Raw genomic sequence first — 16,287 nt, 5'->3', positions numbered from 1 at the left:
TTTTACTGAAGGTACAGTGACAATCTTTACTGCAGCAGTAAATGTTTTTCTTTTTAATTTTTAAGTTCAGGGACACATGTGCACACTTGTTACATAGGTAAACTTGTGTCATGTTGTACAGATTATTTTGTCACCCAGGTATGAAGCCTAGTACCCATTAGCTGTTTTTCCTAAGCCTCTCCCTCCTCCCACCCTCCACCCTTCAATAGGCCCCAGTGTGTGCTGTTCCCCTGTGTTATCATTTAGCTCCCACTTATAAATGAAAACATGTGACATTATTTGTCATGAGTGTAGCAAGGCATAATTCATATGCTTCATTTTAATATACTGTATACCCCCAAAATTATATAATTTTTAAAATGTTTACCTTAAGTTACAAGGAACATACATGGCTTTTGAAATAATTTTTGATACCTTTTTCTTTGCACTAAACATAACCTTGTAATAAGTTTTGAATCTGGATATGTAATACATTTTCATGGAGGGGGATAACCTTGTGATCCAAAGGACATTACAGTGAGCTATATTTTAGATTAAGAAGCACAAGTAACTTTGGGAGGCCAAGGTGGCAGATCACTTGAGGTCAGAAGTTCAAGACCAGCCTGACCAACATGGTGAAACCCCATCTCTACTAAAAATACAAAACAATTAGCCGGGTGTGGTGGTAGGCACCTGTAATCCCAGCTTCTCAGGAGGCTGAGGCACGAGAATCGCTTGAAGCCAGGAAGTAGAGGTTGCATTGAGCCAAGATCATGCCAGTGCACTCCAGCCTGGGCCTCTGTCTTAATATAATATTTATTTTTGTCAAGTGAGACTTGCATATCAAGTACCTAATTTGTTACCCTGATATTTTTTGAAAGATCAAAGGTTGTAGCCTGTTCTTTTTCCATTTGATGATTTTAAATAACATGAGCTTTCTTAGCGCAAGCACCCAAACACCTGGTAATCCTTAAAATTGATCAAAATGGGGATTAGAGCCTGCTGTTACCCTTCTAAACTGATTCTCCTGGCGGCGGAGGAGCGGGGGAGGGGAATAAGGCCAGAGGATGAGAGACGTAGATTTACATCTCAGCACTTTGATTTCTCTCCTTGCCGTTATTGATCATGGGGTGATAGCTAATATTTGCTGAACATTTCCACCCACAGGCTCTGTTGTCAGTGGTTTTAGGCATCACCTCAAAGTACCCGCAGAACAACTCTGGTAAGTCGGTTCTATTACTCTCGTTTCATAGCCAAGAAAGCTAAGGCCCAGAGACATTAAGATCACACAGCAACTAAAGGATAGAGCAAGGACTCTGCCTCCAGGACACACATTTGTAATCATCACACACACAGCCTCAAGCCTATGGTGACACAAATGACGGGTCATACAATTCTGACAGTCACTGCAAAGCTGAGACAGGAAATGTGCATTGCTTCACTTTCCCTAGGAAGCAATCTCTGGGAGAAGATACACCATAATGATGACTCAGTAAAGAAATTGATAACCATCTCTATATATTCAAAAATACTTACGTGAACTTGCACACTGGGTATTCCGACAATGTGTTCCTTAAATTGGAGTTCTAGCATTTACCACCATTTCATTTATAGACTGTCCATAAGATTGTGAGTTCCCTACAAGTAGGGGTATTAGTCTGTTCTCATGCTGCTAATAAGGACATGACCAAGACTGGGTAATTTATAAAGGAAAGAGGCTTAATGGACTCACCGTTCCACATGGCTGGGGAGGCCTCACAATCATGGCGGCAGGCAAAGGAAGAGCAAAGGGATGTCTCACGTGGCAGCAGGCAAAAGAACCTGTGCAGGGGAACTCCCATTTAAAGAACCATCAGATCTCCTGAGCCTTATTCACTACCAGGAGACTAGCATACGGGAAACTGCTCCCATGATTCAATTATCTCCACCTTGCCCTGCCCTTGACACGTGGGGATTATTACAATTCAAGATGAGATCTGGGTGGGGACACAGCCAAACCATATCAGGGTTATACCTTTTGCAATTTTGTATTCCTTATATGATGCACAAACGGGACATAAACATTTTGTTAGCCAGTGAACTCATAGGAATACTAAATGTTAATATGCAATCCATTTGTAGCCCCAGCTTGTCTGCCAATACTTAGCCTGATGTTCAGTAATTTGTTCTGATTCTGAATAGTGCTATTTCCACAGACACAAGACTTAGTTTAAAACTCCAGAGAATATCCTAAATGAGTTTCAAGCTGTACACGAAAATTCCTATCAGTATTGACCCCTGGACCCAATCAAGCATAATCTAGACACAAAACAGCTCTGACAATCCAGGAAGCCATGGTTTTTTTCTGGAAGTGATAAAATGATGTATAAAACTATTGATCTTGTCATCAAGTTTGCTTGAGTTTAAAGCTTGTTTATCTTAAATAATACCATAGTCCTATAAAACAGGTGAATCCTACCTTTGGCATAATTTTTTTGTTTCCAGTTACAGTGTTTTGTTTTTCATAAGAATGTCTTATCCCACACTCATTCAATAGCACTTAAGACCCCCCCAAAAATGCCAACAGTAATTATTTTCCTCTACAGTTTAAAAATATGTGATTAGGGCCAGGTGTGGTGGCTCACGCCTGTAATCCCAGCCCTTTGGGAGGCCAAGGTGGGTAGATCACGAGGTCAGGCATTCAAGACCAGACTGACCAACATGGTGAAGCTCCGTCTCTACTAAAAATACAAAAATTAGCTGGGCGTGGTGGCGTGCACCTGTAATCCTGGCTACTCGGGAAGCTGAGGCAGGAGAATCACTTGAACTCGGGAGGTGGAGGTTGCAGTGAGCTGAGATTGTGCCACTGATCTTTTAGTCTGGGCAACAGAGCGAGACTCCATCTCAAAAAAAAAGTGATAAGCAGATGAAAAAGTGGCTGCTTGGAGTAGGGAAACTATAGCATTGCTTTATTATTATTATACTTTAAGTTCTGGGGTACATATGCAGAATGTGCAGTTTTGTTACATAGGTATACATGTGCCATGGTGGTTTGCTGCAGCCATCAACCCATCATCTATATTAGGTATTTCTCCTTATGCTATCCCTCCCCTAGCACCGCCCCCCAGCCCGTGACAGGCCCCAGTGTATGATGTTCCCCTCCGTGTCCACGTATTCTCTTTGTTCAACCCCCACTTATGAGTGAGAGCATGCGGTGTTTGGTTTTCTGTTCTTGTATTAGTTTGCTGAGAATGATGGTTTCCAGCTTCATCCATGTCCCTGCAAAGGACATGAACTCATCCTTTTTATGGCTGCATAGTATCACCATAGATGGTGATATGTGCCACATTTTTTTTATCCAGCCTATCATTGATGGGCATTTGGGTTGGTTCCAAGTCTTTGCTATTGTGAACAGTGCTGCAATAAACATGTGTGTGCTGGATTATAAATCACTCCTCTATAAAGCATTGGTTTTATAAAGATAATATGTCTGAAGAAACAATCGTTAAGTGGAAAATTACTCCAAAAAATGTTCAAAACCTGTGAACTAATCAGCTTTATTTTCAAATATACAAGTATTTTGAAATGCAGAGTTTATGGCTGTTGTATTTCTTAAACTCCACACACAACTGACAAATCCATACCAAATTAATCACCCACAGACTGCCAATTTCATCCACTAATTCAACATTACAGCATTCAGGATAAATTAAAGGATTTAACAGTATAGGCAGTTAAAAAACAAAAACAAAAACAAAAACCAGCAGTCATTTGTAACATGCTGCTATAATTAGAACAACCAGTTTATGGATTAGTGGTACAAAAAGTTTCAATGGCAAACTTAGAGCTTCCTTAAAACAAACAAAATCTAGACTGAGTTGAAGCATTCTCCATCTGGGAAAAAAAGGTTCATCTTGTGAATTTTAACACTCAGCCAAATATAAAACCATGTTTTAGAGGGGGACCATCACTGATAGTAGGACTTAAGCCAGGCTTTCAAGGTTTGGATTAGGCCAACTGATTCGGGGAAAGGTGGAGGCTGCCAGCAAAGGAAGCAATGAGATTCGAAGTTGGGATAACTTGTGAAATACCAGGGACAATGAGGAGACCTGTTTGTTGGGAGCAGAGTTACATATTAGAATAACAGGATTTAAAGGGAACATTTTGTAAAAGGTATGTTCCAAAGGAAGGTATAGTTGAAAGTACTCTATCCAGTCTAAGAAATTCATATAAATCAGATTTGGAGAGAATTTAGCTGAGTACCTTTACAGTGTACAACTTTGCATTTTGTTAAAGGTCACAATCATACCATGGGGCTTTAGAAATAATGGTAACTTTTTTTAAAAAAAGGTATAATCACCTCTTATTTATAATGAACAGTTTTAGTTAAAATATTTGGCCAGATGAAAGCTCTTGAGCACCACCATGGACTCTCAGGCTTTACATCTCTCGAGTATTCCTGAGAAAACAGTAAGAAAAAAAGCAACTTTCATCACTTTTTAAGAGCTCTTTTTCAGAGGTTGTTCAGGCTTTTCGAGATGAAATACACAGGCAATACTGCGGGTAAAGGAAAAACTGAGGGACTGCTTCCCACTTAAGCTAAGTAGGAAGAAAACAAAATGATCTGCTATAAACTGCACGGTACAATGCAACTCAAAAGTGAACAGTGCATAGTATCCTTCACTAAGTGAAGGAAAAAGTGTGATTACCCACTTGAAGTTCCCATTACATCATGAGTGCAATTCAATTTGGGGAAAATAGTTTAATGTATCTCTCAGAAAAAAAATAGTTTATATTTTTCCATCTCAAACAGTGCTTTACGAGGTCCAACGCCACCAAGCGACTTTCATTCTGTCCCATACTGCCGAAAGCGAATCTAAGGCAGGACGGACGTCCAGGATGGTGAACTGGTAGTCCTTGTTGACTTCACCACCATCATAATAATCAATCACATATCTAACTTCTGTCCCGCAACGGTTTATGATCCAATCATGCCTATCAAAAGGCAACTCATACCTGGAATAAAAACATGCCACTGAGTGTTAAAATGCTTGCACTGCATTTAGTCCCGGTTTAAGCTATGTGAAAGCTCAAGAAGCACATGCAAACACCTGCTCCCAAACACCTAACTGGGGAAGTCAGACTCAAAGCATCACATAGTGAACAGTACTAAGGGAAGATGGCACTGAAGAACTGTGATAAGTCCAGATCACATGGCAGCTCATCTGCCTACAAAGGAATAAGGTCAGTGGGGAAGAGACCTAAGCCAGGGAGGTCAGCTGAGATACTGCAGAAATGCAGGTGTGAGCAAAGAATCTCAAGTATGCTAGAAAAGAAAGGGAGGATGGCTAAGTGCATAAACCCAAAGAAATAGATCATGGGAAGAGTAAGAGGGCAGATCCAAGAACATGGACGATAACTCCATTCAACCCTATGATAAATAGGAAGCAATCTTCTACACCCTAATAAATCTGCCCATTAATGGACAAACCTCAGGGAGAGAAAGAAATCTACAGCTGAATATGGATTAGGTTTTGCAAGATGGCACTGCAATTCTTAGACTGGTTTTGGTGTGAAGAGAAAGTTGACCTTGATCTGAAGATGGTGAAACAACACTTCTACGCTGACACTCACCCCATCCAGGAACGAATTCGTGCCCTTGGTGAATACTCTTTTGCTTTCCCTCCGAACCGGATCAATGATGGACCACAAGGACACTCTCTAGAATTCCCCAAATAAGAAAAGTCTGTTAAAATATTTTCTTTTCTTTGACAAAGATAATGTTCTAATTTTTCAGTAATATACATTTTTTTCCTGTATACATTTCATATAATATAACATTTACAGAGAAAGGTAAGTTCTAAAATAACTCAAACAACAAGTGCCTATTTGTTAAAAATGTTTCTCTTTCCTTCTGGACTGGGTGCGTTCCATTGCCTCCCCTTCCTTCTGGATATCTATACTGCACTCTGCAGGAGTCAGGACACATGACCTTTCCATTTGGTGGAGGAGGAAAGGCACATTAAACAAACAAACAAACAAACAAAACAGCCTCAAGTATTGTGCATCATGCTTCTTTCTCTTTGGCACACAGCAGCTGGGGTTTTTCAGACAAACAAGAAAATTCTATTGTTTCATTTCAAACCAATGAACAGCCTTTATGAAGAAAAGAAAATGATGGATTAATCCCTAGAAATGGATTGTAATTAATGTTGGACCAGCTCCTTAAAAACTACACATAAGATGAGGGGTAGCAGAGTCCTAGCCGGCAAACGCACTCCCTCTACCCACAGACCCCTGCTGAGGACTCTCTAGGTGCCAGCCCTCTGTGGGCACCAGGGTATAGCAGTGCCAAGAAGACCCTCTGAGCCCAGCCCTCGTGGAGTTCACAGCCCACCTACAGGCTAGACAGACAGCTGTTTCCAAGACAGAGGGAGTGGTGGCCAAATCAGGAGGCCACCTATATTGTTAGCTGCTCCCATGGATAACAAGATAGGTATCTAAGTAAGTGGGAGGGAGAAAAATTTCCAAGGTATAAAGGACTTCTATTGGAGGACTTACGAGTTACTTTTCTTCTCCTTTTAGGAACTACTCCTTAACATCTCAAGAGGGTCACAGGCAAAAAGGTAAACTCAATCTAGGCAAAACTTTCTTCTGGAGACCATAGCATGAGTTTTTAAAAGGTCTATTTAATTTTGACAGAAGATAACTGAAGAAGGAATTGAAACTGACAAACTGATATTCCCTTTTCTCTCTTCTCTCTGCTCCATAATCACACAGGTAATTAGCAGGTGGTCTTAATTAGAACACACTTTCAAAGTAGGTCACTGCAAACACTTGGGGCTCCTCTCAGGCCAGAGGTTACTGAGGGCAACATGGTCGCAGTTGTTCCCCTCTCACATGAACCCACCCCAGGCCTGAGGCTCAGTCAGTGACAGCCAGGGAGTGCAACCAATGAACTTCAGAGTGCAAATATTAAAAACAAACAAAACACCTTAAAAAATCATTAAGTGGATTTTGGCCAAGAAATTAATCACATTGTGCAATGAATTTAAAACCACTGTTTATGACATAACCTGGCTCAAACCAGCAGCATATGCAATGCTCTAGATACACCCAGTCTAGGCACCACCCGAAACGGACTAAGTCAGACACCCTGGTGGTGGGGCCCAGCATGCTGGGTTTTAACAAACCTTCCCCATGATCCTGATGCACGCTCCAGTGTGAGAACCACTACTATCAACAGACTGAAGCCCTGTCTCCTTTAACACAAACAGCTGCATTTAACTATTCTCCCAGAGAAAAAGGACTCTGACATCTCTTTGTGTTTAGTCCTAATGGGGATTAAATAAATGCTATTGAGGGAACAAAAATGTCTTTCCCACCTCCCTTGGGGCAGATGGCATTTTAGCATCTCCCTTCCCACATGCTCTGCTTTCGAAGGGCTGTGATGCTCCTTCCGCTGAGGCACGGTCTCTGTCCCTTCCCCTTGAATCTGGGCAGGCTCCTGATGCTTTCTGGAACTCTAGCTATTGGAACCTAGCCACCATTATAGGAGGAAGCCGAAGCAGCCATATTCAGGGGCCATGTGGAAGTGTTCTGGCCAAAAGCCAGTACCACTTGCCAGAGAAGTAAACGAGCAGACCTTCAGAAGACTCTAGCCCATGGCTCGGAAGCCATCCTGACCACTGAGTCTTCGCAGCTGAGGCCCCAGATATCAAGGAACAGAGACAAACCATCCTTGCCCTGTCCTTGGCGTACTCCAGACCCACTGAATCCACAAGCCTAATAAAATGGTTGCTATTTTTCAACTAAGAAGGGTGGCCTGTCATGCAACAATTGTCACTGAGCCATGCCTGCTACATAAAATGTTTTATTAGAATAACAAATGATTTGAATAAAATGTTAAAACTCTAGAAAGCTGATATGAAATAAGAAAGACGCTTGAAAGATTTGTTTTTAAGATCTCAAACATAACTTACGCAGCATGAAGGGCTTCCCACTTCAAAATCTCCTTCCAAGCCTGCTCGTTATTCTGATTGTGAATTCTAATGATATTATACATATCCTTCTGACTGATATCCTCATCTTTCCACTTCCACCTAGGAAAGAACATATGGTAAAATTTGACAAATGTTCCTGATAATGCCATAAAGTTAATCCACATATTTTCGTAAGATGATTTATTCAACATTCCCCTTTGAGAAAGAACTAAGAATGCTCACTTTCTCTGAATTTAACAGATCTAAGGCTCATTTTCAAGATTTACCCATGATCATGGAGCAGCACTATAAATCCAAAGCTACTACAGAAGCATTGAAAACAAATATAAAAGGTTCACCTTAGTCTCATTTTACTGAGTCACAGTAAACCAGACTTACAGAATCATCTATTTTTACGGTGACACTTGTTCAGATAGTACCACTGATCAATGATCCCTTAACTTTTTCTAAACATTTTATCTAAAAGTGTTTTCAGTTTTTTTAAAAAAAACCTATTGATGGTTAATTTTAATGTGTCAACCTGACTATGCCACAGGATGCCCAGACATTTGGTCAAACATTATGCTGGCTGTGTCTGTGAGGGTGTTTTTGAATGTGAGTAACATTCTAATCAGTAGGCTAAGTAAAGCAGACTGCCCACCCCACTCCGTATGGGTGGGTCACATCCAATCAGGTGCAGACCTGAATGACAAAAAAGCTGGCCCTTCCATGAGTAAGAGGGAAGGTCTTCTGCATGACTGCTTGAGTTGGGATACTGGGCTTTTCCTGCCTTTGGACTTAAACTGAAACATCAGTTCTTCTTGCATCTTGAGACTGCTGACTTTCAGACTAGAAGTGTGCCATTGGCTCTCCTGGGTCTCCTGCTTGCTGACTGCAGATCTTGGGACTTCTCAGCTTTACATAATTGTGTAAGTCAATTCCCTACAATACATATCTTCCTGCCCTCCTTGTCTCCTGCCCCCCTACACATATCCTATTGGTTCTGTTTCTCGAGAACCCTGATGTAATACACTGGCCTTGCACTTACAATCTGACAGGTGTGAAAAATCAGGTGATTATAAACTGATTAATACATTAAAATGTACTATATTGTTTTGAAGGTAAAAAATCTCTTCAGCACACAACTCTTGGATATTCTGACAAGCAAATTTTTATTTTAAATAATATGTTCACTCACCCTTTCTTTAACATTGCATTCCAGAACATCTGCTCAGAAGGGTAAACCCACTTTTTCTCTGAATCTGCTCTGGGAATGGATGACTCTTCTCTGACAGTAGATAATACAAATGGCTGATCTGGAGCTGGTGTTTGATTGGGTGGTGGCATCTAAATAAAATAAACAGATTTGCTTTTATAGGATATAAAGTAAAAGGCAATATAATTACTTCCTGGAAAGCAATACATCACACAGAAAGCACAGATTACTTACTAAATCAGTGACATTAAAATTTTAGACTTCTCAGATAATTTGACTGTTTTGAAGAGTCAGATTACTGAGATTGTGTTTCTTCACTGATTAAGTTCTCAAATATGGTAAACACTGTGGTTAAATTTTTGGCCTCTTTCTCCTTTGAACAAATTTAGAAGTAATGTCACCAAGGAATAAGTAGAAACTAATGCCATGATCTTCAGGCATTTCTAAAATCTTTATGACAGGCTTTTCAAAAATGACTACTCACTCTTTGGGGAAAAGTCTCATAGCACACATGTACAGCACTGCTTTTTTAAAAAAATATTCTCAGATTTTTTAGGTTTCTGCTTATGCTTCATCCCTTAGGCAAAATATACTACAGATGAGTCTTTGCATCTCAACACTGCCAGGTCAGAAGGTGGGAAGAATCCCTTCTCCCAGACATGTGTCACCAATACTGTTATGCTAGCACTTAGCCTTAGCCAGGGTCTCTCATCCATGGCACTATTGACATTTGGAGCTGGACAATTTTTAGTTATGGTGGTCTAAGTACTGTAGGATGTTTAGCAGGATATTTGCCTGAGGGGCAAAATCACCCAAGGTTGGGAATGAGTGGCCTTGAACTTTCTGTGTTAGAAGTATAAAGGATTTCCTAGTAAACATTAATTAAAAGTCTCCATCACAACAAGGCCCTCAGTTACAATACCGACAGCAGGAAGGGCCATGTGTGGTAGGCACTGCAGAGTATTCTACCTGCATTATGTTAAACACACTTAAACACAGTGTGTTTAAGAACATGGGTCTGAGGTGGATAAGGATTCAGTTTTGGCTCTGCCACTTCCTAGCTGGTGATGTGGGGTGAATGACTCCTTCACTCTCAGTATCTTCAGCTCTGAAATGGGGACACTAAGAATACTGGCCGCACAGAGTTGTTATGAGGATTAAAGGGGAGAATGTAGGGTGCTTAGCTTAAATGCTACAGAAGTGACCAAAAGAGGCTGGTCTGAGTACAGTGGTGTTTACAACTAATTGATCACAACCAGTTACAGATTTCTTCGTTCCTTCTCCTCTCCCACTGCTTCAGTTGGCTAGCCTTGAATGAAAAAATTTTTAAAAAGTGACCAAAAGAAAAGTTAGCTGTTATTCATATTCTCACTACATATCATGATCCCATGGGGTAAGTGTCTAGGTCTGTAAGATTCCAAAAGGCCCATGTTCTGAACCACTCACCTATTAGAGATCATCTAGGCCAGTGGTCTGCCAGGGGCTTCGGATAATGCTGTCTGTCGCTGCTTTCATGCTACAGAGAAAGCAGCAGCAGCAGAACTGAGTAGTGTGACAGAGACCCTATGGCCCATAGAACCAAACATATTTACTACCTGGCCCTTTATAGAAGCAGTTTGCCAAAGACCTCTGGTGCAAGTATTTGAAGGCCTATGTGCAAGATAATCTTGGTGCATTGTCCAAAACTCTATTTTCAAAAACAGGCAGTGGGCCATAGTTTGTTGATTCCTGAGGTGGACGCTGCTATTGTATCCCCCACGCTCTTTCTTTTCCAGGCTAAATATTTCTAGTTTCTTTACATGCTGCCTGGTTTGCTAAAATTTCTACTCCTGATAATCCTGTGGCCCTCTAAAGTATATGCCTGAGCCTCCTGTTAAAACATGACTGCAAACTTTAGACCACAATCTCCGACGCTGTCCATCACAAAATGTAGTGATGTCACATCTACCTTGCCCTCACTTCTCAATGGCATTAAATTTGCTGGCAGTCACACAACAGTGAACCACCCTAATGACTCGTGCAGGCTGGCACCCTATTGTACCTGAAGAAGTTCCCCAATCATGTAATGTGTCTACAAAGTTTCCCCAGACCAAAGATACCTTAATTAACTCTAGCTATGGTTCTTACAGAATTTCCCATCTACCACCTACCTAGCAACTCTCCCAGAAGAAAATATTCATTTGGTATGGCTTATTCCCAGTACAACTATGCTGGCTGCTCATAATCACTCTGTTTTTTTTCCCCCAGGCACTCCCTGAAACTACACTTACTAACACATCTAGATTTTCACTATAGATGGAATATCTAACTTCTCTGTTTTCAAAGGACAGAAGAATTCATCCTAGCCATCTGCAACTTGTCTTGGCAGTCTGTACAAGCAACTCTGCATAAAAAGCTCCAGAAAGAAAAGATGAGTGTGGATTACCAGATTTGAAGGATCTAGGTTCTCCTTATTCTCAGCCGCAGTGCCCCTAATGGGACACTCCACGTACTCATAGGCGCGTTCCTGGTGGGCAGGCACAGAGTATGTTTTCTTCTCACAGTTTGGGCCAGATGGCTCTGTACTCACTGGACACTCTGAAATAATCAAGTATAAAAATGGTGTCATCATGAAGGCAGGACATCTAGCTCTCTCAATTGAAGCATTAAAGTGCTGAATTTCTGAGCAATGATTACCACCATAGGAAAAGTCAGGTTTCTTCCATTTAAATCTACCAAGAAGTGAACTAGCTAACATTCCAAAATCCTAAAGATGAGAAGGTTCTAAAAATTTACATTTCCTTTGAAAGAAAAATGAGTACCCATTCTCTAATTGTATCACACCCCCAGCAAAAATAAGCCAAAAAACCTTGGCAGTTGCAAGAGCATGTGTTATCCATGCCATGGTTTAAGTAACCTGGCTGAAGGAGCAGCTGGGGAGCTGTTAGAGGAACCTAAGTGGGGACCAGCCACATTTCACAGGGTCTCCTTGACTTTTCATTCACTTGTTCCAGAGAAGTCCAGCCCCAAACAGGACACAGTTGCAATCCAGGCTTTCATTACTAATGCATTATCTCAGGTACAAGGAATGGGAGAAGAAAATGAACAGAGGAGACATCACAAAGGCTACTGCAAAAAAATCTGAATGCCACTCTGCTTTGTCCCAAGACTGAAACAAGGCATAGGAAAACCACGTGGCCTAGGGCCTATTCCCATCAGTCAACGGCAAGAGTTTAACAGGAAAAGGCAGACAATAAAGAAAACATTCCACAACCCATACAGGATCAAGATGCCCATTACAAGGGAAGGTCTGAGCCTAATGAGATAAGCAATAGCAAGGGCTATGCCCAAAGACCCAGGATGCTGATCCCAATTAGTGGGAGACTGGGAAACTGATTCAGAGAATGAGCAGGCACTTGGAGAGCTGTGACACAGAAGACAGCTGCTCATGTAATGGAATCTTGGCCTCAGGCCGCAGCAATAACTACAATAATACACATTAAAAAGATGAGTTTGCTTTCACTTCCTTCCCTGCACTTCTCCTCCCAAGCCCTCATTTCCTGGTGCCCTGTGCCACTGCCCACTTTAGGGGTGAAGACTTGCTATGCCTTTCTTCTCTACCACTGAAAGCACCAATCCTTTTCAAGTCATAGATCCCAGCTGGGTGTTAGAAAGAAAGTAACATTTCAATTTTTCACATCATATAACCAGTAGCCCCTATGATCTCCTATAGACACCCACATTCTTTATTAATGTAATAAGTCTGGCAGCTCTCAAAGATATACAGCAAATGAAATAAAACCAAAGAAAGGGTTCTAGGATCTCCCTGAGGACACTCAGAACAGCAGCACACCTGCTTTGGCTGATCTGTCTCAATTCTTTCTGTACAAAGAAACCCCAGAAGAACACTGTCTGTCCTTGTCCAAGGTCACAGAACTTTTGCTGGCTTTGCCACTTACTATGTGACTTGGAGCATCAGTTACTCCAAGTCTTAGTTTTCCAGACTATAAAATAGGGAAAAAACGGACCACACAGCTTATGAAGATAAGAATGTAAGCTCCATCAGGCGAAGCTCCATTTTTTATGTTATTCTCTCGTGCAGAAACAAACAAAACCCAGCAGTGCTTGGTACAGAATGGGCAGTGACCTCTCAGAATAGGCTGGCTGACTGAAGAAATGAATAACAGCGCAAGCATTAGTACTCAGTAAGCACACCATGTTGCTTCTGCCCTTCACGACTTACTGATTCAAGCCACACTTTAATACAAACAATCTAAAGTAGACCTGCATCAATCAATAATGAAAGACAGCTTTTCCATTTTCATTTTCTTATCTAAAGAATGGACAGCAAGCCCATTAGGTGACGGCTTACTTTTATATATAAGAATACTGAAATGGCTATGGGAGCAAAGGTTATTTATTAAGACAGCTAGATCTAGACCAAGGTTTCTCAACCTTGGCCCTCTTGATATTTGGGGCCAGCTGATTCTTTGTTGGGGAGCTGTTCTGTACATTGTAGGATGTTTAGGAGCACTCCTGCCCTCTATTCACTTTCCTCTCACTTGTGATAACCAAAAATGCCTCCAGATATTGGCAAATGTCCCCTGTGGGAAGGGGGGATTGCCCCCCTCCAGTTAAGAACCACTGATGTAGGCACAAGTAAACTTTGGGAAGTTGGGGCTGGTTTAGAGTACTCACTATGTTCTCATGTACTATCTCAATCATCATGACAGGCTTGTGAAATATTATTATACACTCATCTTACAGATGACAGACTGCGGCTTACAGAGTTAACTTGTCTAGACTCACAAACCTCAATAAGATGCAAAATAAGGACCAGACCCAGGGTGCCTAACTCCCATGCCTACCAGCCTCAGCAGCATACTACACTGCCTCTTCCTTTAGAGCCTTTCAAGAATTTTTTAAGGACAGTATCACTCTGTCACCCAGGCCGGAGTGCAGTGTCACAATCTTGGCTCACTGCAACCTCGGCCTCCCAGGCGATCCTGCCCACCTCAACCTCCTGAGTCGCTGGTACTACAGGCACCCACCACTACGTCTGGCTACTGTTTGTATTTTTTTGTAGAGGCAGGTTTTTGCCATGTTGCCCAGGCTGATCTCGAACTTCTGAGCTCAAGCAATCCACCCACCTCGGCCTCCCAAAGTGCTGTCACAGGCGTGAAACATCGCACCCGGCCGTGACTTATCTTTTGTTTCATTTTCTAGACAAAGGGCCTGTTACCTTTCATTTTCCCTTCATGCATCGGACATCCTGAAGGTGGGGATGCTGAAGTGTTTGAGGCCTGAACTGCAACAGCAGGAGCAGATGGAGACAAACCCATGGCTGGAAACAGTGTTGACTCCAAACAATTTTAAATTTCCACCTGCCAAAACAGACAGATTAATGTCTCTGGACTCTCCTAATCTGGTCAACCCTTGTTCCTCCTCTTTGTCATCCCATGGGCATCTACCAGGCAGGGTACTAACTTCGAGGGACAGCTTTAATATATCGCCCCCTTAGGGAAATACTGTGAAACCTAGGCCAACCTCTGGGGGCACGTATCTAAGGCAGTGAGGATTTGGGGACTGAGGTGAGGCAGTCGCTGAGAAGCCACGTCACAGCCAGGAGGTACAGGCCTGAGGCGGGCGTGGGGCGAGGGTTTCCTAGGAGTGGTGACCCGGGTGGAGGAAGGGAGGCCCATTGAGCCCAGACTTGACCCCTGACCCCAGAGCCTTAGCGAGGGGCTGGGGGTCCGGGAAGGGTGCGGCGCATGAATAGGAATTCGAAGAAACGAAGTGACACCAGAGGTCGAGGAGCTGCCAAGTGTCTTCCCCACACCGTCCCGGCGCTTGCCCACCTGCTCCAGCCCGCGGTCCCCAGACCAAACCGGCCGCGGCCAGCCTGCCCTTCTGCACCTGAGCCCTCCCCCGGGCTGCTCCGAGAGGCCGGTACCGCCTTCAGTCCCCAACCCGAACCCACAGCAGCAGTGACTTCCCGCCGCCGCCGCCTTCCTCTCACCGGGTCACCGCTGTGGACACGGTCACCACCGGCGTTCTCACGCACCCCTACTTCCTTTTCAGAAGGCGGGACTTCCGGGCACGCGGGAGGCGGGCTGAAGAGTAGTATTTTCCGTCAGTCACGGAGAGCAGGTTCCGTCCCCTCGTCGCCTCGGCCTGTAGCTGCTGCGGGGGCCGCTCTCTGGCCCCGCCCCTGCAGGCCGGGAGCGTTTTTCAAAATGCCGGCAGTGGCAGGTAAGGCTGTCTGGTACAGAGGCTTCCCTAGAGTGAAGAGCTCTACTATGTATGCTTTATGCGGCAGAGGGAGTGCTTTGGAGTTTTTAAATTTCTGGTTTTTTTAATGTTATCCCATCAGTTTTAATTGTAGCAATGATTCAAGAAACATTAGTAGATGCCCATAACTTCGGTGGTGGAGATTCAAAAGTGAACAAGACAGTGTTCTGGCTGCTAAGTTCTTCTTAACTGGGTGTGTGATTTTGAATGTCTGTATTTTCATTTACCTCCAATAGAAATTTAGCATTTTCTTCCATCAGGAATGTAGGCAACAAATCCTAGTACTATTAGCTATATGTAGCACTAATAAACATCACAGATAAATTATGTCACATATGGTTGTTGTGCCTGTCTCAAAATATCATCCATCCACTACTTTGAAATTAAGGTAATTTGATCTTGTTACTTAAAGTGTTAATAAAGAAACATATCTTTCTATATAACTATAGTGGCTCTGAAATACGTCCAGATGCCCCCTGGTGCAGGAAGTGTTAGGGGCTCACAGCTTTCAGCTGAGTCTCCAGGAATTGTCCTCTGCCTAAGAGAATTGCCTCACACAAAATCACATTCCCTCCTTGGGGACGGTCTGCATCCTATGAGGGTCTCTGCAAGGGCACGTAAGTCCAGGCCCCTAGCCCCAGGGGGGACAACTCAGAAGGGCCATCCCAGCATCAGAACTGCCTACAGGATAGCCCAAGGATTCCATTTCAACTACATTGACTACATCACAGCTCAACTTCTCTCTTTACCCACAATTCTTTTGTCCCTCCCACAATTTCCTTTCACTCCCACAATTCTGTTTTGTTTCCCACAATTCTGTCTCCCACAATTCTCAGTTCTTTCCACAATCTTCTGTCTCTC

At 42.7% G+C, this 16,287-nt stretch overlaps 1 protein-coding gene across 4 annotated transcripts; it reads right to left on the bottom strand.

Moving 5' to 3' along the window:
• Nucleotides 1–3,496: 3,496 nt before the first annotated feature.
• LOC104668988 (cytochrome c-type heme lyase) lies at nt 3,497–15,213 on the bottom strand. Of its 4 annotated transcripts, none has more exons than XM_010371805.2 (7): nt 14,994–15,213; nt 14,378–14,519; nt 11,582–11,733; nt 9,139–9,287; nt 7,941–8,060; nt 5,593–5,679; nt 3,497–4,974 (listed from the first exon to the last, which is right to left on the bottom strand). In XM_010371805.2, exons 2-7 carry the CDS (start codon nt 14,475–14,477, stop codon nt 4,776–4,778), a joined length of 807 nt encoding a protein of 268 aa, XP_010370107.2. In that variant the 5' UTR covers nt 14,478–14,519; nt 14,994–15,213; the 3' UTR covers nt 3,497–4,775. The 4 variants fall into 4 exon arrangements, with proteins under 4 accessions (XP_010370107.2, XP_010370108.2, XP_010370110.2 ...); XM_010371806.2 differs by having other exon boundaries at nt 3,498–4,974; nt 15,052–15,213; XM_010371808.2 differs by having other exon boundaries at nt 3,498–4,974; nt 15,155–15,212.
• Between the last annotated feature and the right edge of the window lie 1,074 nt (nt 15,214–16,287).

The sequence above is a fragment of the Rhinopithecus roxellana genome, chromosome 7 (assembly GCF_007565055.1).
Source record: "Rhinopithecus roxellana isolate Shanxi Qingling chromosome 7, ASM756505v1, whole genome shotgun sequence".
In the NCBI taxonomy this organism is placed as follows: Eukaryota; Metazoa; Chordata; class Mammalia; order Primates; family Cercopithecidae; genus Rhinopithecus; species Rhinopithecus roxellana.
The sequence above is the reverse complement of the archived record's forward strand: the minus strand, read 5'-3'. Positions and strand labels throughout refer to the sequence as shown.